Consider the following 20,482-nt stretch of genomic DNA (forward strand, 5'->3'; position numbering starts at 1 on the left):
CCTTTCTTCTTTTTGTATCTACAGTAGCCCCTCTTTCTGTTGTTTCTATATCTGCCTTTCCATTCTTTGAGGGTGTCTGCTTTCTGCTTCTGGCATGGCCCGAGAGTCCATAATGAGGTCTGGACTGGGTTGTTGCTCTAGATTTTTCTTGATTTATTGCAGTAATGGAGCACGAGATGTTCAGCATTCTTTTCATTTAATCATTGCAACGGTAAATTGATTTCGTATTGCTACTAGTACTAGTAGGAATAGACGTCACTTGGAAATTGATTGCAGATACTAGTATACATCATGTTGCGTCTATGATTTGAGTGCTGTATGAATTTTCCTTAGCCGTCGATATAGGCTATACCGGTGATCGCACCTCCTATATCAGGCAGTAGAGTGCTCTTACAAGACCCATCCAGATTCGAGGTGTACAGAGAACCCCCAAGATCCCCAAAAAACATGCGATTGCCTTCTCGGTCCAGAGCCAGTCCAATTCCTTCGTGGAGCTTGCGAACCAGGATATTTGGCTGCGCTTTGCCCACCGTCAGGTCCGCGAAAGTGACCGAATTCACAGTATTTCCAGAAGGTGGATCACCGCGATCAGTCCAGTATAGTGTACCTGAAACGCTGTCTAATTCAAGGTCGATTGGTTCAGGAAGATTGTCGACTATGCACTGGACGTCTGTTCTTCGCTCCGCTGATTCTCCGGTGATCATCTCGAGACCCATACGGAAAATTCGCCCTTTGTTTCCTTTCGATGGTCCTTTCTGTGACCAGAAGATATTGTTTGATTCTTCATCGACGCAAATGCCAACGCACCAGTTTCCTTGAAGTCGCTTGTCGGAATCGACTGTACTAGCCCGGTAGAGCACCTCGACGTCACTCCCATCCATATTCGCTCGCATCACCTTCATTCCTTCTCGATCCGACCAATACAGTTTTTGAGAGACTGGCGCAATGATCAATTGTTTCGGGGTGTGCGTTTTTCCTCGCGGGACTATCGTCACGATATTTTTTTCCGGATAAGTCGCAGCGTTGAATAGATCCGTCGTTGGCTAAAGGTATCCCCATGTTGGTCCAGTAGATATGCTGGTGAACTGTATCGACGGCGATTCCATCGGGCATTGTGTTGATTTGAGTTATAAGTTCGTGAAAATCCGAGCCGTCTGGTTTGCAGGTAAGGATTCGGCCATTGAGTTCGGGGGTTGAGATTCCGACATCGAGGAAGTAGAGTCGCCCGACTGGAGGCGCAGGGGCAAGAGGCGGAGGGGGAGCCATTGCAGTGAACTTGTCTTGTTCAAATATTTAATAGACACGTTTATTAGGTGGATTGAATGGGCGATGAGGATTTCGGAAATGAGTAGTCGAATAATATGCTATAAACCTCACATTGGCAGTGAGGCTTTAAGTATTGTCGACGCAATTCAACACAGAATCTACCAGTAGGTGGATTTTGTATTTGAGTACCCATGCTTTCTCGGCACATTCAAGCCGAGTCGAGGACTTCCCACCATTTCGAGCCATGAATATCGATCATCCAATCTTACAACAGCCCTAGAGGTTAATTGTGGTCCGCGCGAATAAACCGACGGTGGCCCAAGAAGAGCCGAGTTACCCGATTGGGCCTTCCGGGTATCGGATTATTCCAAAAATGAACATCGGATCCGGGATGACATAATCCAGCATCACCCGCTAAATCTCGGAAGCGGAAGGATCTCGGCATCCTCAATCTATCAACCACTTTTAGGTCTCTTCGTTGTATCCGGAGTGGCATGATGATGTTCTCGTTCCGAGCCGGTTCCACTCAGGAGTTGGGTTCTAGTGAGCCCAGCCCCAAGCGTGCCAAGATCGGCATCGCGTGTAATGTGTGCAAATCCAGGAAAACAAAGTGTGACGGGGTGAGACCAGGTTAGGGATCGTCGTTGGAGCTCAAGCTAAAGATACCGGAGAATCTATAGAGTGCTGATACTAAAAGTTTAGTTTGTGGGCCCTGCTCAAAGAGGAAACGACAAAGAACCTCGCAGCCATGTATGTATCGTGAAGCTGACGTGTCATTGATACCAGTGTAAGTTTTTCCGGGGAACAAGTTCACTTTATTTCAATTACAAAGCAACCACCTGGTTTATTCAGGTTACATGGATGGCCTGGCTCTTTACTCCTCTCCCAATAGCACATTGAATGCCAAATGCTTAAGATACACCACAGGACCACCGTAAACAACACCCCGGAACGGCCAAATCAAGCAGGCGAGCACTCATACAACCCTTCTCGGGGCCACGATGAGGATGAGACTACCTCCAACCGCCCGGGAATCTCTAGCAACAGTTTATTTGGTGCCTCTGGTGGCTTTTATATCTTGAATGGGATTGACAGCGAGAGAGGCCGGTCCAGTACGCTTGAGAACAGAAGAGAAAGCACAACTCATGCTCTTCCCAGGGCACTCAAACAGCTTCCCAAATTGGACAACAAAATAGGAGCGGGCAAAGAAGCATATGATATGCAGTTTGCGATTCCTCCAAGGAAAGTGGCTGACAATCTCCTGGCTCTTTACTGGGACTATGTCGATAGCGCTTACCCCTGGCTTGATCGCTCCTTGATCGAACGTGCATACGAAAGCCTGTGGATCAAAGATGGAGAGCAATCGATGAATGAGAGAGCGCTGCATTGTATCCTCAATCTTATGTTCGCCACCGCTTGCGTTGCTTTCCAAGGACAAACTCCTCTGTCTCGACACCAATCCTCGACCGTTTTTTTCGACAGAGCCCAAGAACTAATGTCCTATGAACTCATGAATGTCTACAACTTTGAGATCATCCAAATACTTCTTCTTACCGCGGTTTATCTCCAACATCAAAAGTCGCCACAGAAAAGCTTTCGAAATATTGGAATGGCCATTCATATTGCGCAGGAGTTGGGACTGCATATCCCTGAAACTACCGAGGCCATGGACGATTCACACGAAAGAGACCTTGCTCGTCGTGTTTGGAATGGATGTGTTCTTATGGATAGGTACGAAATACCAAGCCATTGCTCTTCATTTTCTGGAATATAAACTGACTCTCCATTCTCATAGGATCTGTGCTATGACCTTCGGCTGTGCGCTCAAAGTTCCGCAAGCCATTGCAAAAGAAGGATTAAGTCTATTAGTTCTCAGCATAACGGAAGCTACCATGAACCCCGCAGACGATGTTCTTCCCTCGAAAGCAAAGTTTTACGCCTCATTTTGCCAGCTTCACCATATCATTGGCGAAGTACTGGAGACATTTTATGTCTCAAATGGTGGTTTGAAAAACGTCATAACCAATACAAACTCAGCGCAAAGTCTGGTACTGTCTGATAAAATTGCAAGATTGCTCAGTATCGAGTCCGACCTTAATGACTGGGCTTCCAATCTTCATCCTTTCTTCAGAAGGCCATCTGAAACTTTGGACACAACGCCATCGAAGCATGTGACCCGCGAAGCTAATGTTTTACGCGCCCGGTTAGTGTCCAAACTATTTCTTATAATACAGAATCATCGCTAACAAGTCTACTATCAAATTAAAGGTATCTGTCCGTTCGACTTCTGCTTTTTAGGCCTCTTCTTTCCCAAATGCATCAACAAGAGACTCGAAATTCTCCAGAGCCTAGCATATACCAGGATGAAAAACTTCTGCCACACGTTGTCTTCCAGTGCCAAATAAGTTGCACCCGGGCAGCAGAGGATATGATTGAATTAATTTCCAACAACCTGCCCCGGCAGACACAGACATACATTCTGCCATCAAATTGGTACACAGTTTCGTGTAAGTTGGAACCGTATGACGAAAATAACATTGGGCTAACGATAAACAGATGTATATATGGCAGTTACGATCTTGCTTGCAGCCAAGGGGTCTTCAAACAGCGCAGCGCATTTCTCTGCACCTCGATTACAATTGCTTTTACAAAAGGCCCGTGATATATTAGAAGAATACGAAAAGCACTCTTCGCTGGCCTCGAGGTGCAGCTCTGTTCTAAAACTGATTGAACAAAGTTCCAATCGGCGTGGATCGGTAATGGGAACAACTTCTGTAGAAGGTGTCCATGAGAACACGTACATGCAGGATGAAACTATGAGAGAACAACAGCCGCAACCATTCTCGGGTAACATGGATATGATTGAAAATTATACCTTTGATTGGAATGATTGGCCAGTGTTCTTTGCGGAGTTGGATGGGGAAAATAGTCCGATTGAAGGTTGGGAACTACCGACATGATCCGGGCTAGCTCGCAGCATGAGAATACTAGTATCGTTTCATATAGGAGATCGTGTTTAAATTGATATTTGGTATTAATATGTCAATTCTCAAAATTTGCCCATTTCAATAGCTTCATATGATACTTTACAATTCTCTTTCAATACCATTAAAGCCAGTCGATAGAGCGAGGATGATGGCAATTAGGAACTGCAGATGACAACCAACGAGGCGTCACACTTTCATCGCTCAACTGAACCACTGGCTTCAAATTCTCCATGCGTCCCCAAGGTCCATCTTCAAAACTGGTCATAAAGGATTCTGAGCCTGAAATGAAGTATTCAGGGAATACTCTCTTCCAGCCATCCATGACAACGAGAAGGATTTCAGTTACGAACTGAGAAGGTCCAATATGACCCCATTGGAACAACTGGTTGCTCTTTTGTACGATCTCGGGAGAGTAAAGGCCGATTTCTGACTCCAAGGCAATAGCATCGGCTTTGACCAAAGAGCTCGTTACTCGGTACGAGCCACCTTTTCGGGCCCGATCGCGGAGTGCGAGCAGAGTCCCCAGAGCACCCACAAGTCCAGTAGACATGTCGGAAATCGGAAGCGGAGGGAGAATGCTGGTACCATCCTTGAAGCCCAAAGAGCGGCCCATTATGTAGGACGATCCTGAGGCCGCGTCTCCAATCTGCTGCCATCCAGGGCGCTCGTGGTATGGCCCGTCAGGGCCGTAGCAGTTTTCTTCAACATAAACAATTCCTTTGCCTCGGTTGCCTGCCATCTCGAGGAGATCGTTGACTCCGAATCCCTTCCTTGCAATGACATTTGGTCGAAAACCTTGAATGAACACGTCAGCGCCTCCAAGAAGCTCTCGCAGTCGGGTCTTATCCTCTTCCTTGGTCAGATCAAGGTCGATAGTTCGTTTGCCAGTGTTCAGGCTAAGCTGCAGGACCTGTAGGATATTTTGTCAGTTTTAGTTGCATAAACCTTGGAATTTGTTAGCGGATTATAACATACATTTAGATCTACCAGACGACTGCAATTTACGCGAATCACGTCGGCGCCAAGTGCAGCAAGTGTGCAACCGATCACTGGCCCAGCAATAATTCGAACTAATTCCACCACCTTGATACCAGCCAAGGGACGCTTGTCATTCGAGATCTTAGGAGTCGGGATCGGAGGAGTCGGAATCGCATGCGACTGTCTCGAATAACCAACCAGTGGGTGGGCAGCCAGTCTCTTTCCCATTAATGTCTCTGACCATCCTTGCGGAGTGAAGCAGATACTACCACAGAATCCATTCTTGACGTTAAGCATCTCCAACTCATCTGCCGTCCATTGCTCAACGTGTCGGCTGATATGTTCGTACGCCTCATCCGCTGTTTTGGCGGGGTAGTTTGGCTCGACGCCAATCGACTTGAGGACTGGTGCAGCATCGAGTGAGCCATGAAGTTGATACCACACCCCGGGTGTCTTGGTCTTGTACAGAGCAGTGGTTCGCTTTCTCATCAAATTGGACATAAAGTCACCCTCGAAGTCCTGTTTGAAGAGATTTGGCAGCTCTTGCGATCTGATCAGCTCCGACATGTCTTTGTCCTCCACGGAGGCTGCAAATATCGTCCCAAGCCAGATAGCGGCATGGTCGGTGTTGACGGTAACTTGTTGGCTGTTGGCTGGTGTCCCGTCGCGGTCTTCGACGATCTCATGAGCTACCACGCCACACATAGCATGAAGGGCAGCTGCGACAAGGGGCGCTTTGGTAGGCCCAGGAATTATTGGCATCGGGCTTCCATTGAATTTAACCGTATCCCAAAGCTCTTTATCCTGAGTGAATCCAGGTGTTCCTTTGGCAATGTATTCAAAGATACGCCCTGCATCTTGGGGTGCTGGAAGGAATTCCTTATCCACAAAGGTTCCAGGGCCATATATGTCTGTGGCAGGCACAGTCTCATGCAGGGGAGCCATGATAAACGTGGTAGTAGTATGTACTTGAGTGGATGTGAGAAGACTCGGAAGATGTTTTCATGACAGCTGTCAAAGGATTCCGGATGTCTTATAATAGTTCCAAGCAAATTCAATCCCCTACCGGCAAACTTGGCTATTATATCGTTGCACACCGAGTCTTCGCTGATCATTCAATCGTCATGTTCCCCACTTGTTTTGAGTTCAATTTTGTGCAACTCGGAAGTTGATGAGCCGAGACAACGGAAGGTATTCGGAATCGCCGAAAGGGGTAATATTGCGTATCCCGGCCCGGTAGATTATATGACAGCAGAGATCTTCAATTCTATGGTACATATCCCATGGGATGAAACTTGAAGGTAAGACATATCAAGGTTGATCCGTATAGTATATCATGATTTTATTTGAGGGCTGTGAAGAAGCAGTACTAGTATTAACTACAGCTAATAGAATTGTTCAGTGGCTTAAATGGGCTCTTCTTCAGTTTTAGCACATAATGAGAGAGTGGAACTTTAATCAAAGAGAAACTTAGCTTTGAATCTCCCGATCTGATCCCGGGAGATCTCCGAAGCTTGCAACTGTCGGCACTGAAAACGTTGAGCCGGTGAGAACGAGGGTCATATCAACGAGCCGGGATCCGATCCGAGCCATTCCTATTCGAGTAAGTAAAATGCGCTTCCGATATTTACTCTCACTATGGTGGCACCGCAAGCTGCAGACTACCACCATTTGCCCCATTTCCTACTTATAACACCGAGACTGTTTCTGCACTCTCATAATTTTTTACATACAGATTTGCAATTTCGAAATTATGGCTTCTACCTCTATCAAAACAGTCGGTGTGATCGGCACTGGCATTATTGGTGCGAGCTGGACAGCACTATTCCTCGCAAAAGGCCTGCGAGTGATCGTGACTGATCCAGCACCAGGAGCTGAATCCAAACTCCATGAATACCTGAAGAAGAACTATTTGGCGATACCGAACAAAATAGCCACACCAGAAAAGTACTTGAAAAATTTGACATTTGTCAAAGATATCGACCCTTACCTGGGAGAGCTTGATTTGATACAAGAAGTGAGTAAATGACATTAGAGAAAGATGTTGGTCAAACGTTGACAAATATTCTCCAGAACGGACCAGAGAGGTTGGACTTCAAGCGTCGCCTCTTCGCTCATTTGGATGCACATACACCAGAACATGTGCTGATTGCATCTTCCTCATCCGGTCTTCCATCGTCGGAATTTGTGACAGACTGCGAGAGAAAAGCATCCCGGATATTGATTGGGCATCCCTTCAATCCACCACACTTAATACCCTTGGTGGAGGTAGTTCCCCATCCCAAAACAGGCGATGCATATGTAACCGCTGCTTGCGAATTCTATCGCAGCCTGGGAAAAGATCCGGTTGTTGTCAAAAAAGAAACACCTGGCTTTATTGCAAACCGTCTTCAGGCCGCTGTTTGTGCCGAGGCTTACAGTCTTATTTTCAGAGGCATCATTTCTGCTGAGGATCTTGGTAAGTCTGGTCTTTCAGCCAAGCTCAGATAAATGATTCTAATCTCCTGATCAGATAAAACCATGACATCTGGTTTAGGTCTGAGATGGGCGTTCTCGGGCCCGGTAATGACCAACTCGCTTGGTGGCGGTGGTGACTTTGGTCATTTCATGGACCACCTGGGTCCGGCTTTGAAGTCTTGGTTAGACGATATGCAAAAGCATCAATTTGACATGGGTTCAATGACCGCGAAAGAGACTTTGAAGGGTAAGGTAGATGAGTGGGTATCTCATGTCGATATAGAGAAGACGGAAAAGGATCGAGATACATTCTTGACAGGGCTTATTAGTGCCCGATCGGAAATTTAATGTGAGGTATCATCTATAGGTATATATTGGTCGATATTGCCATAAATGTATTTTATTTAATTAAAAGGGCACTACTAAGTGGACACCCCATTTGGCTATCTGAACACCCTATCTGTCTATGTAGAAAAGGTATGTGTATGACCACTAACTACAGTAGGAGGCCAGAATTCTACTTTCTCACCTTCGGGTAGGTAACTGAGTAGGTGCCTAGGTATCTACCAGTGCTAACTATCTCATTAACTAATAGTATACCTAGGTAGGTACGACTGTCTCGGTACTATCAGTAGTGTAGTAATAGAAGACAAGGTATGATGCTCTACATTGAGCAAACTTTGAGTGCAAGGAAGATTCCCAGGGTATTCTCCTGTATTTAAATTTTTAATCTTTGAAAGATATATCCCATTGATCTCGTAAGAGAGTATCGTCGGAAATCAAATCGTGGATTTCTTTCGTAGTTGGGGTCCTTCCTATGACGTGTCTCAGTGCTCTGCTCTGCATGTGACTAGAAATCCGGGGTATAAGCTACCAGTCGCGACTTGGGAATTCCCAGGTTATTCATGATTGACCCCATTTTTGGGCCTCTTAAATCAAAAGTGAATTTTTTATTTTTTTACCTTTTTATTATCGCTCACTTGCGACCACGATCCCAACACAATCGGGGGGTTTCTTTGCAAGACGACTCTCCAGTGACTTTGGCCGAGGTCGATCTCGAGCGGAGAACCTCCTCCCGCATTTCCCCCTTCTCATCCCAACATCCCACACTCACGCCTACGCCTACTCCGCCATGGGAGGTTGACCTGGGTATCTTGGATCAAGATAAACCATGTCGAGCTCAGAGGCCACACCAGCGGTGCCTGGGGATAGCCCCGCGAAGGCTCCAGCTATCCACCCCATCCTCCAAAATGCCCTGCGCATCACCCTAAGTGCGAAAGAGTACCGGGCCCTTCACGGCATCGCAGCTAAACGCGCACCCAACGTCAAAGCGAAGCTTATATCGCCATCCAGTTTTGATGTGATGGCTCAGTCGAAAAACCGACATAGCGAGGCCGCTCTGCGCGCCTCGCTGCGTCTGTTTGTGGGCTCTGGCCTTGTCTTGAAGCTGCTTGAAGCTGTAATGAGTCGGGTTCGAGGTGGCGCGGCCGAGTAAGCTACTTCCATTCCATTTCTGATTCTTGACATACAACCTTTGACTAACGGATCTTTGCGACCGATTAGAAAAAAGCCTCGCACAGCGCTTCACCGATCGCCAACCCTCCGTCTTTCCTTTTCCCTTTCCCTTCTACTTCTGCTCCACCGTCTCCTATACCGGTTTCTAGTCCGACTACGAGCAAACCTGCGCACCGACGATGCAGAGCCATTCCGCGAGCGCAATCCGCGTATTTCGCGCGCGCTTACTTCGCGCTTTGCCCCGGCCGTCGGCGCAAGTCTGGCGGGCCTTGCTGTTGGTATTATGCCACAGGAACAACTTCGGCTTACCGGAGCCATCTACTGGAGTGTGCGAAGCTTGGAATTTTTATTCAATGCAGTGGACTCCAAAGGGCTGCTTGATAAGCGCCCGTGGTGGTTCGGCAGCTGGCTGCTGATGCCGGTGTCGTGCGCCCAGCTTTTCCACGCCTTTGTGTTTGATCGCGAAACAACCCCCAAAGTAAGTCATTCCTTTCCTATTTCGATACTTTGGAGATGGTCTAATACATCCTAGTGGTTTGGCAATGTCATCATGAGGCTCTCCCCGAGCTACATCCCCGGTCGACCGGAGTCTCTCCCGAGCAACATTTCCTGGCCGGAGAAGGAGCAGATCGTGGACTCCCTGGCATCTATTGCGGATCTTCGCTGGCCGTAAGTCTCAATGTTGCCCGCCTACAAAAGTGCCGAAAACTAATAAAACCAAGGGCGTTTGTGTCCCCTATTTTACACCCAGGCGACCCTAATACCCTTCCTTCCGCAGTGGCGGCCATATCCCCCATTACAGGACCCGCGCACCCATCGATCACGCAGTTATCGTGCGCCCTACTGCATCCAGGTGTTCCCAGCTGCAGCACGGCCTTTTTGCATCACATTCTGCTCTCCGTGCCTCTTCTGGCGCGCTTCCTCACAGCGGTCACACTAGCATTGAGCATCCCCAAGATCAAGAGTATTATTACTCAGCCTATCTCATCCATTGACTCCATCTCCAAGCGAATCATCAAGATGACTGCCGTTCTTTCGGTTGCGATTGGCGCGGCTTGGGGCAGTACCTGCATGCTGAATAGTACCCTACCTCGTTCGACACTATCTACCAAGCGTTTCTTCCTGAGCGGGGCTCTAGGTGGACTGCCCTTCATGTTCCTTAGCAGCAATCGCAACATCTTCCTGTACTTCTTCCGAGCTGCGATTGACTCGGCCTGGAAGACCGGTGTGAAGCGCGGATTATGGAAGGGTCGTCGGGGCGGGGATATGTGGATTTTGGTGGCATCTTGGGCGGCGATCGGCTGCATCCTCGAAGCCAATCCTTCAGCTGTTCAAGGTAGCGGTCTACGCAAGGGGCTGGTGTGGATGCGAGGTGACGGATTCGTCGATCCCGAAGCTCTCGAGAAGCGTCGGGCAGCACGACGCGAGTCAAAGAAAGCCGAGAACCCATAAATGCGACCGGATGGATTTCGGATTTCAAATACCTTTAGCCCGTTCAACAATTTGTACATAGTATAATCCACTTCCTACTGTGCTGGAAGTCACTTTCCGACCCCACAATTAAATCGGAGAACGACCTCCGCATCCGCCGATCTTAAAAAGCCGGGGTAGCTTCGACCGCTCTTTTCAGAACTTTCATCTCAGCTCTTCTTTTCTTTCCGTTTCATTTATATAACGATCTCTACGAATATTGCTCAATTCTATCCTTCATCTATTCTCCCAAATGTCCGCCCAAAGAATGAAGATCGGCTGCGCCGGTCTAGGTCGCATGGGCAAGCGTCATGCTCTGAACTTCTTGGAGCGCACTCCTCGTGCTGAACTCGTCGCTGCCAGTTCACCAGACCCTGCTGAGCTCGAATGGGCCAAGACACACTTGGTGCCCTTTGGCGTGACACTGTACCAGAACTACGACGACATGCTGAAGCACGAGGGGCTAGAAGCTATTGTAGTTGCATCCGCGACCGCTGTTCACGCCGAGCAGGCAATCAAAGCAATTGAAGCCGACAAGCATGTTCTCTGCGAGAAGCCTCTATCAACGAGCGTCGAAGTGGTAAGTTCTCTAATCTTCCAATATCCGAATTCCAATACGCCCAAAAATCATCCGAAATATCTCGTCGCTAACTTCCACCCCAATCCAGTCCCAATCCGTCGTCGATGCCGCAAACAAGAAACCCAACCTCAAAGTAATGTGCGGCTTCTCTCGCCGCTTCGACAAGTCCTACCGCGACGCCTACAACAAAATGCAAGCTGGTTCCATCGGCGCCCCCTCCGTCCTCCGCAGCCAAACCTGCGACAAGCTCGACCCGAGCGGCTTCTTCGTCGCATACGCGCAATTTTCCGGCGGGATCTTCGTCGACTGTTCCATCCACGACATCGACTTGACGCTATGGTTCTTCGGCGCCGCCAGCAAAGTCAAGTCCGTATCAGCAGTCGGCATTACAGCCGTCGAGCCCGATCTACGCAAGCACAACGACCGCGATAACGCGGTCGGACTGGTCGAGTTCTACGACGGCAAGATTGCGTATTTCTATGCTTCGCGGATGATGGCTGCGGGCCAGGAAGATACAACCGAGATCATTGGTACAAAGGGCAAACTCGCTGTTAATACCCAACCCGCTATGAACCATGTCAACTTGTACGATGAGACGGGGATTCGTCGCGAGATTCCGCAAACATACTGGGATCGGTTCGAGTATGCGTTTGTTACTGAGGCGAATGAGTTTACGGCTGCTGTTCTGGATAATAAGCCCCTTCCTTTGGAGCTCACTGCCGCTGTGCAGGCGGTGCGGATTGGAGCGGCGTTACAGGAGTCCTTGATCTCTAACCAGAAGATTTTCTTCGATGAGCAGGGGAATCGGACTGAGGCTTCTCGGCTTTAATTGCATATTGGTATATAAGCTTCAAGTTGGAGATAGAATTGTTCAATTGCAGACATATACTAGAAACGAAATGAATAGTATTAGTCGCGTATACATTTTTAATTCATTTAGCATCATCTGTTTCGGTCTTGGTTCAAGTTTGAAAAGGAACTTGAAGTATTGATATCGCCAATTTTAGTGGCCAATAAAGTCTTCTCAATATCAAACTTGGAACCTTTTGGACCTTCAAGTTTGCTACGGAATTAGATAGGTGGAAATAATTTTATTTTTGAAGTGCTAGGTAATCGACGTCATAGTGGATTGAAGAGTCGGGAATAGAACTGCGGTCCCGGTTAATGAACTTGAACCTGCCCCGCCGGCTGCAAGAATTGATCTGGCATTCGAATGTGAGTGACTTTCTCTCACTAGTCACAGTATCTAAGAAAAGATTTATCCTAATTTAAGAAATTTCTTGTAATTACTTTGTTTATAGGAACATGGAGGAAAGAGAGATAAATGATATGCGTAGAAGTAACCAGCCCTGAAAAAGGACGGTAAGAAAGGTTCATTCGTTGTCATCAATATGGTTTCAAACGCTTCATAATGGTAAAGTAAAAGACAAAATATGGGAATCTAAATAGAGTAGCAAGAACTAAAAATGTACGCATGTCCGGAAATCTTCTTTTTGTGCTTCCAAATCCCACGTCTACCATTTGATAACCTTGGTGGGGAAGTATTCGTTAATCAGCTCCATGTAGTAAGGCTTCAGCTCCTCAGCACTAGGAATGCCGTCGCTCTTGCTGTACAAATCGTAGGGGTTGAATGCCTTGACGGCGCGGAGCATGTCCTTGTCGTGCTCATCCATCAGTTCCTCATAGGCACCAGCGCTGTGCCAGGGGTAGAAGGAGTGGTAGCGGATCATGGCGAGGGCTTCAGCGGGCAGGGTGGATTGCTCCTTGCAAATGTGGTAAAGGTACTCGTCGTGACCCCAGGACAGCATGACCTTGTCGAGACCGCAGCCAGGACTGTAGATACCGAACTTTGTGTCGTAGACAGGGTGGTTGAGATCCTCGTTATCCTTGAAGGACTCACGGCCATAGATGATACGCTCGTCGAAACCGATGCCGACAGGGAAGGTATCTCCAACGACATCCCACTGGCCCTCAGCATCGTAGAAGAAAAGCAGCTTGCCAAGATCGTGGATGAGACCGGTCAGCTGCATCCAGCGGGGCTTACCATCGCGACGGATAGCTTCGGCGGACTGCAGTAGATGGTCGATCTGAGAAAGGCTGGTATCAGGGTCAGACTCGTCAATGAGAGTGTTGAGTTTCTCCATGGCCTCCCAGACAGTCATCTCGGCGCGGGTCTTGCTGTTGAAGTTGTGGCGGGCTTTCAGGTTGAAGGCAACCGTTTGCTTGGAGTGTTGCTCCTTGTAGAAGTTCTTCACGCGGTCGCAGGCATCCTCGTACTGGCGGAAGTTGGTCTTATCCTTCTCCTTGTCGAATTCGGACTCATCATAGAGACCCTTCTCTTCGGCCTCCTTCCTCTCGGCCTCCTTTTTCATGTTGGCCTTCAGAACATTAACCTCATCGACGGCGTCGGAGGTTTCCTCCAGAGCGTGACCATCCCGCATCTTGTTAGGGGCGACGGGGGCAGGGGAGTTCTCAAGGGCGACGGGTGCCATTTTGAGAGTGTAGTGGGATGTTCAAGGTAGGGTAGAGAACAAAAGAAGTCTGTGCTGAAAGATAGGATGGAAAACTCCTGATGTCGAGTGAGATAATAGAATGGTCAAGTCTGGTGAATGTATGTTCAAATATTGACAAGGTAGTTGTGTGAAGAATCGAGATGACCCTGGAGTTGATCCATTTTTATAAAGAATCGTCAATCGCGTCCGAATTCCGATGGTACTGCAACAGTCCGGGGAATATTGCCTTGTGTGTGATTGTCTCCCCCGTAGGATCGCCCATGATTTGCAGCGAGGGCTGAGGCGAACAAGCATCGTGGAGCAAATATCACGGATTCTGGAATCCGGGCTGCGATAAACATTTTGGAGGCAGCATCAGGACGAGCTATGATTGGAGATCGGGGTGGATCCTTTTGTGGATTCGTGGGGATGTGATGTCAGGCGATGCCATGGATGGCCCTGACGCTGACCCGCGAGGATTCTGGTTTCCGGCTGACCCATTCCTCATCGCTGGGTGGCTGACTGGCTGGCTTGAACCAAAGTGGCTTTTCTTTCCCCTTATTGTACCGTTCCTGGCTATTCTCGCCGAAGGATTTCCGATCGTAGAAGTGAGATCTGCCGTTGCCGATATTATGCGGGGGGATTTCAGTGCCTCCGAGAGACACAGACCAGTTTGTCCAACAAATCCATCAGTTGTTTGTATATAGTATACACTGCAAAGACTTCAATAAAAATCCTCTCCGAAGGAACAGAAAGTGACCCCACGTCGAACTGAGTGGAATCGGGGCGAGAGTCCGTGTGATTGATGGAATATCCGAGGGGGAAAAGCGGAAAATGGGAAATGGCGGGGGTTTCCATCCTACCCCCCCCCCGCGTGGGGGGAACTTCGGGCTATCTTTATTTCGAACCGCGAGCCACCTTCTTCTTGCCTTTCTGTTTTGTCTTCTCTTCCTTTCTTCAACCTCATTCAATTCACATAATCTCAATCTCAATCTCAATCTCAATCACACCTTTAATACACAATGGCTGCCGCAGACGTCCGTTTCAAGCTCAACACCGGAGCTGAGATCCCTGCCCTTGGTCTGGGAACTTGGCAATCTGCCCCTGGTGAGGTAGCCAATGCTGTCTTCCACGCTATTCAGTCTGGTTACCGTCACATTGACGGTGCTTTCTGCTATGGTAACGAGAACGAGGTTGGCCAAGGCATCAAGAAGGCCATTGACGCTGGAATCGTCAAGCGCGAGGATCTCTTCGTCACCACCAAGCTGTGGTGCTCTTACCACGACCGCGTTGAGGAGGGTCTCGAAACCAGCCTGAAGAACCTGGGTCTTGACTATGTTGACCTCTATCTGATGCACTGGCCCTTGGCCATGAACTCCAAGGGTGAGATTTCATTTCTGCGAATGTTGAGATCCAAAGTTCACAGCTAACAAGAAACCAAATAGGTAACCACAATGTTTTCCCCAAGCTGGAGGATGGCAGCCGAGACATCGTTCACAGCCACAGCCATGTCACTACCTGGAAGGACATGGAGAAGCTGAACTCTGCCAAGGCCAAGGCCATCGGTGTCTCTAACTACAGCGTTCAATATCTCGAGGAGCTGTTGCCTCAAGCAACCACCGTCCCTGCCGCCAACCAGATCGAGAACCACCCCTCTCTACCACAACAGGAGATCGTTGACTTCTGCAAGCAAAAGGGCATTCATGTCACTGCCTACAGTCCTCTCGGTAGCACTGGCAGCCCCCTCTTCACTGCCGCGCCCATCGTCGAAGTCGCCAACAAGCGCGGCGTCACCCCTGCCACAGTTCTGCTGAGCTGGCACAGTAAGTCTTTCCAGATCCAACTTCCAAGAATCATAACGAGAGAAATTATGAACTAACAATCCCAGTTGCCCGTGGCTCCTCCGTCCTCGCCAAGTCTGTCACCCCCGCTCGCATCGAGGCCAACCGCAAGGATCTCATCCACCTGGACGCCGAGGATCTGGCCACCATCAAGAAGTACTCTGATGACTTGACTGCCAACAAGAAGCTCCAACGCTTTGTCTTCCCTCCCTTCGGCAAGAACTTCGGTTTCCCCGATAAGCTTTGACTAGCACGACCACAACTTTGAATTCTGAAATAAATGGAACTACATAGATGGGAAAACTCGGGCTGGGCCTAGAAAACTGTTTTCGATGAAATGATAGACATGAGGGATGAAGATAGCTCATTACTTTTATATTGAGTTGGAATTGCACATAACAAAAGAAATTATACAAGAAGTAGTACAGTGCAAGGGAATGTTTTTTGTAGTCGTAGGTCGTGCTTCTTCACTAAATGATCATTTGAAAGTGGGTAATGGCCGGGTGTTACTGGCGACTTTGTTACTTAGCATAAACACTGGCATGATGTCATCTGGTACACCGTGGGGGTCTATTGACGTGGTTATCCGTGATTACTAGTATCCGCTCCGGATACCTAGTCCAACAGCCGGGCAACAATTTACTACCCGCTACGGATATCTCACGGGCATCTGCTGCGCATATGATGTCTTGAATAATTACTACCATATGCATACAAAGTTTGTCGTAACTCCGAGTCAATAATGGAAGTTTCTTGATATGGCAAAGATTCATTTTTTCTCCATTTTGCTCTCTTCTACCGGCATTTTTCTAGTGACTTTTATTATTATTTCATGCTTCTATTGACTTAATACTATCCCGAACAATACAATTCTCCATAAAATGACTCAGTTTCGATCCTCGTCGCCAGAAAGCAAGACATGGACATATTAGCTCCGTACGTGGCAGTCTCCAGTAAATCCACCAGCAAGAAGTCAGCTGTTTCAAGTTCAGCCGCATATATACTATCATCACACACTGGTTTCGGTTTATCATTTGGAGAAAGCAGATGATCCACTGTCTGCGGAGAGGGGATCGAGGACTCGGAAGGTAAGTCGCTCGCTGCATGGAGAGTAATGTCGTCTGCAGCGAAAATATCTGGTAGCGGTGGGAGAGAGATGTCATTTTCTGCGCTCAAGTCGAGGAAGCCCTGGAAAAGATGGGCGGTTGGTAAACAGTCCTCCGTAAGACCCATGCCCAATTCTTCCAGAATTTGAGAGCTGCTTGTATTCGAACAGGTTCCAGTCTTCTCCGAGTCTGAATTATCCCCAATCTCAATATTATCGGTTGCTGGCGTATTCGGTCTTGTGGCCGGATCCGTGACAGTCATATCTATCGGGGATGAGGCTGGCAATGATTCATCGTCGGAGCATGTTTCGTTCTGTCTCGCCTCTTCCTGGGTTGTTGGGGTATCGTGCACCAAGGTCTCGTGTATTCGTTTCGCGTTGGCTCGTTCAGCTCTTCCCCTCCGCCCGCGCTTCCTTCGCTCACGCGTTATCGCACATTCCACATTCTTGTGTTTACAGCGAGAGCATGGCGATGAGTATACCATATCGCATCGCACTCGCCGGGCGTGACATGCATCACAGGCAACTTGATTCCGCCTCCATCGCCTCTTGCCGTTCGGAAGCTCGATCGGGCCGGGGTCTAGACGAGATGGTGCCCAGTCCACTGGCTGCAGGATTATCTCGGCAAACATCGGCGTCGAATGTTATGAACGTTGAAATTGGCGGGGAAGTTGTTTGCTTGTGGGAAATTGAACTCCTGGGGGAGGTTCAGGAAGAGGGTGGGACTGGAACTACGACCTATTTCTACACTTCATCATTTGTCTTCTCGCTTCTTCCATGGATTTTTTTTGGTCTAACAAGAAACATGGACTCGGCATCTAGAGGAAAATTTAGTCTTAATGCCTCAGATCAACCAACCCACGACAGCCATCCCCCACCTTGTATCCGCAGGCGGACTCACTAACCCATTGCTCACTCTTTTAGGGAAAACAGCCCCGCGAAACATACCTCTCCGATCGGCATCATTTCCCCGGTCTTGCCGACGCGATGATTGGATGGTGGCACCTAGGCTAAACTGTATCTGTCACTAGCGCCATTCGCCTCGTGTGGATCCATACAATCCATACTTGGGCCGAGCTTGATAATTGTCCTGGTGAGAAGATAGAGATAGAATGGAAATCTGCAAGTTACTCGGGTTTCTTTGGAATGCTAACATAAAATCAGGGCCAACATCGCACGAATGTCGAGTCTCGCCCTTATCTGGGATTCCGAGGGGTTATGCGGTTCAGCCTTGAAATGCCGAGTGTCGGGACGCCGACAACGGGAGATACCATATACTTTGAAGGCATCTCCAGTTGAATTTCGGGAAGAATCGTTATTAGTCACAATCTAGCTTCACGCCCCGCTAATTGTCTCCATTACGTCTCCGTCTGGGGTCGGACCAGACCGTTCCTGGGGCTTCTGATACCTGACGTACAACCGACCCAGACCCAGCCTGCTCGGTAAAAAAGGTAGTATAAAGGTGCATGCCAGATTCCCCCCTTCATATTTCCTTCAGCACTGCCTCATTATCTTTCCTTCCACATTTACCCAGCTTATTTTTTATTTCCTCCATCCTTTCGTCGTATAATGGCGTTCACCAAGAAGCCCTATCTCGGGCTCACTGGGGGATGGCTTACCTTTTGGCTCACAGTACGTATACTGCATCACCTCACGTTGCCTTCCGCTGGCAGATTATAATAACTATGGCTTGAATAGGTAGCCTGTGCTACAGACATGATGCTATTTGGATATGACCAAGGCGTCTTCAGTATGTCCTGACTCTCTTCAAGACTGCCTAGATGCTAATTCCTCACTCCTCATAGGTGGTGTCGTAGTGACCCCTGACTTCTTACAAGTCCACGACTTGGTAGGCCCATCAAAAACCACAGTTCTCTCAACAGTTGCCGCTATCTACGATATCGGTTGTTTCTTCGGAGCCATACTTGCCTTCACGGTTGGCGAGCGACTCGGTCGCAAGAAGTCCATTCTTTTGGGTACTGTTATCATGGCCGTCGGCACCATCCTTCAGGCATCATCCTACAGCCTGCCCCAGATGTTTGTTGGAAGAATTGTGCTAGGGTAAGAAGATTCAACGCATCGAACAGGAATGAAGCTGATAACTGGAGTGATTAGCCTCGGGAACGGAATCAATACTGCAACGGCGCCTATTTGGCAAACAGAGACTGCACAGGCAAAATGGAGAGGAAAGCTGGTCATATTGGATCTTGGTTTAAATGTTGGTGGATACTGCATTGTCAATTGGATCAACTATGGTCTTTCGTTCCACCAGGGTGCAATTGCATGGCGGTTGCCCATCTCTCTGCAGCTGATTTTCATCGTCGTTTTGCTAAGTACTATCCCTTGGCTCCCGGAATCTCCTAGGTAAGACCTATTCAATTTATTTTGCATAAGCCAGTGGGAAAATATCTGACGAACTCTAGGTGGCTCATGACGCAGAGCCGCGAAGCCGAAGCGATGCAAGTTCTTGCTTGTGTCGAGGCCACTTCCCCTGACGACCCACTCATTATAACCCAACGCGATGAAATCAAGTTCAGCATCACATATGAATTGGAAAATGCAGTCCCCTGGCGCGATCTACTACGCCGAAACAAAAGCGACAATACGAAGACTCTTCGTCGACTGCTTTTGGGTGCTGGTACACAGGCTATGCAGCAGTTTCAAGGTTGGTCCTCGACCTACAAATTTATTGTCTCATTCGTGGCTGCGCTTTGCTGACAACAAAAATGATCAGGTATCAACATCATGAGTTATTACCTGCCATTCGTCCTCATGGAATCGGTCGGGCTTTCGGAGAGCATGGCTAGGCTACTAACAGCTTGCAATGCAACATCATATTTCGTCTTCTCGTGTGCCGCCGCTGCAATAGTTGAGCGGGTTGGCCGCCGTGGATTAATGATGTTTTCTGGATCTGGCCAGCTCATTTCATTTTTGGTCATCACCATCCTGCTTTACTTGGCCGAGAGAGATACAGTCTATGCAACTGCATCTGTGGCCTTCTTCTTTCTCTTTCATATAGCTTTTGGTATGGGCATGCTAGGAGTTCCATGGCTGTATCCAACCGAGATCAACTCCCTGCCGATGAGAACGAAGGGAGCAGCAGTTTCAACCGCAACCAATTGGTAAGTCCTTCGAGCACATTCAAGTCGTGACAAACGCTAATACGAGCAATTTTTCTTGATTGTGCAGGATCACCAACTTTGCTATCGTTGAGATCACTCCTATCGGAATTCAAAGTATTGGATGGAAGTTCTGGATTGTATGGACTGTCCTCAACGCGGTATTTCTGCCGGTGATTTACTTCTTGTACCCAGAGACAGGTCAGTTCATCGTGAAAACTCACACTATCTTCCAAGGTTATTCCACATACTAATTATGTTTAGCAAACCGAACGCTGGAAGATATGGATGCGTATTACCGTTCTGATCCACCTCTTATCGTGGCAGGAGACCCAGATGCCATCTCTACCAGAAGACCGGTTCAATACATTTGCCATGAAGACGAGGAAATACAGAAGAATGCCAAGGGGGCTATCTCTGGCAGTGCAGGTTATGCAGAGCACGTCGACTAAATTGTTCAAGTTGGAGTCACGGTATTTTATGCAATTACTCGAGAAATCATTTCTCTTCTTGGCAGCTGCTTGTTTACGATTCCTTCAAGAACAGCCGATGGTCACAACTGCATCTCCAGGGCTTGAGATATTCCTTCAACTACCTATGCAAAGGAAGAATACACATATATTTTCAGCTCATCTATATGCAATTTACGTGAGAATGGAATTAGAGGTATCA

The 20,482-nt window shown here is 48.2% G+C and overlaps 10 protein-coding genes across 10 annotated transcripts; 6 read left to right on the forward strand and 4 right to left on the reverse strand.

Annotated features, from left to right (window-relative positions):
• Positions 1 to 329: 329 nt before the first annotated feature.
• On the reverse strand, positions 330 to 1,266 carry N7533_012061 (uncharacterized protein; the record flags this gene model as incomplete). Its single annotated transcript, XM_057108711.1, has 2 exons — positions 330 to 937; positions 996 to 1,266. The coding sequence occupies 2 exons, from the start codon at positions 1,264 to 1,266 to the stop codon at positions 330 to 332; spliced, it is 879 nt and encodes a 292-aa protein (XP_056953812.1).
• A 907-nt stretch (positions 1,267 to 2,173) lies between these two features.
• On the forward strand, positions 2,174 to 4,226 carry N7533_012062 (fungal specific transcription factor domain-containing protein; the record flags this gene model as incomplete). Its single annotated transcript, XM_057108712.1, has 4 exons — positions 2,174 to 2,997; positions 3,062 to 3,469; positions 3,535 to 3,773; positions 3,823 to 4,226. The coding sequence occupies 4 exons, from the start codon at positions 2,174 to 2,176 to the stop codon at positions 4,224 to 4,226; spliced, it is 1,875 nt and encodes a 624-aa protein (XP_056953813.1).
• Positions 4,227 to 4,374: 148 nt separating this feature from the next.
• Positions 4,375 to 6,176, reverse strand: N7533_012063 (CoA-transferase family III; the record flags this gene model as incomplete). Its single annotated transcript, XM_057108713.1, has 2 exons — positions 4,375 to 5,163; positions 5,229 to 6,176. 2 exons carry the CDS (start codon positions 6,174 to 6,176, stop codon positions 4,375 to 4,377), a joined length of 1,737 nt encoding a protein of 578 aa, XP_056953814.1.
• An 808-nt stretch (positions 6,177 to 6,984) lies between these two features.
• N7533_012064 (Dehydrogenase multihelical) lies at positions 6,985 to 8,036 on the forward strand (the record flags this gene model as incomplete). Its single annotated transcript, XM_057108714.1, has 3 exons — positions 6,985 to 7,248; positions 7,305 to 7,689; positions 7,744 to 8,036. The coding sequence occupies 3 exons, from the start codon at positions 6,985 to 6,987 to the stop codon at positions 8,034 to 8,036; spliced, it is 942 nt and encodes a 313-aa protein (XP_056953815.1).
• An 823-nt stretch (positions 8,037 to 8,859) lies between these two features.
• N7533_012065 (uncharacterized protein) lies at positions 8,860 to 10,655 on the forward strand (the record flags this gene model as incomplete). Its single annotated transcript, XM_057108715.1, has 4 exons — positions 8,860 to 9,179; positions 9,252 to 9,681; positions 9,736 to 9,872; positions 9,926 to 10,655. 4 exons carry the CDS (start codon positions 8,860 to 8,862, stop codon positions 10,653 to 10,655), a joined length of 1,617 nt encoding a protein of 538 aa, XP_056953816.1.
• A 271-nt stretch (positions 10,656 to 10,926) lies between these two features.
• Positions 10,927 to 12,082, forward strand: N7533_012066 (putative NAD binding Rossmann fold oxidoreductase; the record flags this gene model as incomplete). Its single annotated transcript, XM_057108716.1, has 2 exons — positions 10,927 to 11,253; positions 11,342 to 12,082. The coding sequence occupies 2 exons, from the start codon at positions 10,927 to 10,929 to the stop codon at positions 12,080 to 12,082; spliced, it is 1,068 nt and encodes a 355-aa protein (XP_056953817.1).
• Positions 12,083 to 12,767: 685 nt separating this feature from the next.
• On the reverse strand, positions 12,768 to 13,745 carry N7533_012067 (inositol oxygenase; the record flags this gene model as incomplete). The annotated part of the gene is made up of 1 exon (XM_057108717.1): positions 12,768 to 13,745. The coding sequence occupies one exon, from the start codon at positions 13,743 to 13,745 to the stop codon at positions 12,768 to 12,770; it is 978 nt and encodes a 325-aa protein (XP_056953818.1).
• Positions 13,746 to 14,767: 1,022 nt separating this feature from the next.
• Positions 14,768 to 15,833, forward strand: N7533_012068 (putative glycerol dehydrogenase; the record flags this gene model as incomplete). The annotated part of the gene is made up of 3 exons (XM_057108718.1): positions 14,768 to 15,128; positions 15,191 to 15,568; positions 15,634 to 15,833. The coding sequence occupies 3 exons, from the start codon at positions 14,768 to 14,770 to the stop codon at positions 15,831 to 15,833; spliced, it is 939 nt and encodes a 312-aa protein (XP_056953819.1).
• Positions 15,834 to 16,438: 605 nt separating this feature from the next.
• On the reverse strand, positions 16,439 to 17,323 carry N7533_012069 (Zn(II)2Cys6 transcription factor domain-containing protein; the record flags this gene model as incomplete). Its single annotated transcript, XM_057108719.1, has 1 exon — positions 16,439 to 17,323. The coding sequence occupies one exon, from the start codon at positions 17,321 to 17,323 to the stop codon at positions 16,439 to 16,441; it is 885 nt and encodes a 294-aa protein (XP_056953820.1).
• Positions 17,324 to 18,260: 937 nt separating this feature from the next.
• N7533_012070 (sugar porter family MFS transporter) lies at positions 18,261 to 20,262 on the forward strand (the record flags this gene model as incomplete). The annotated part of the gene is made up of 8 exons (XM_057108720.1): positions 18,261 to 18,323; positions 18,390 to 18,441; positions 18,497 to 18,752; positions 18,807 to 19,055; positions 19,115 to 19,356; positions 19,426 to 19,813; positions 19,881 to 20,011; positions 20,075 to 20,262. 8 exons carry the CDS (start codon positions 18,261 to 18,263, stop codon positions 20,260 to 20,262), a joined length of 1,569 nt encoding a protein of 522 aa, XP_056953821.1.
• Between the last annotated feature and the right edge of the window lie 220 nt (positions 20,263 to 20,482).

This window comes from Penicillium manginii (genome assembly GCF_028828005.1).
Source record: "Penicillium manginii strain IBT 31320 chromosome Unknown utg000009l:1.0-3297300.0:1.0-3298630.0, whole genome shotgun sequence".
NCBI classification, from domain to species: domain Eukaryota; kingdom Fungi; phylum Ascomycota; class Eurotiomycetes; order Eurotiales; family Aspergillaceae; genus Penicillium; species Penicillium manginii.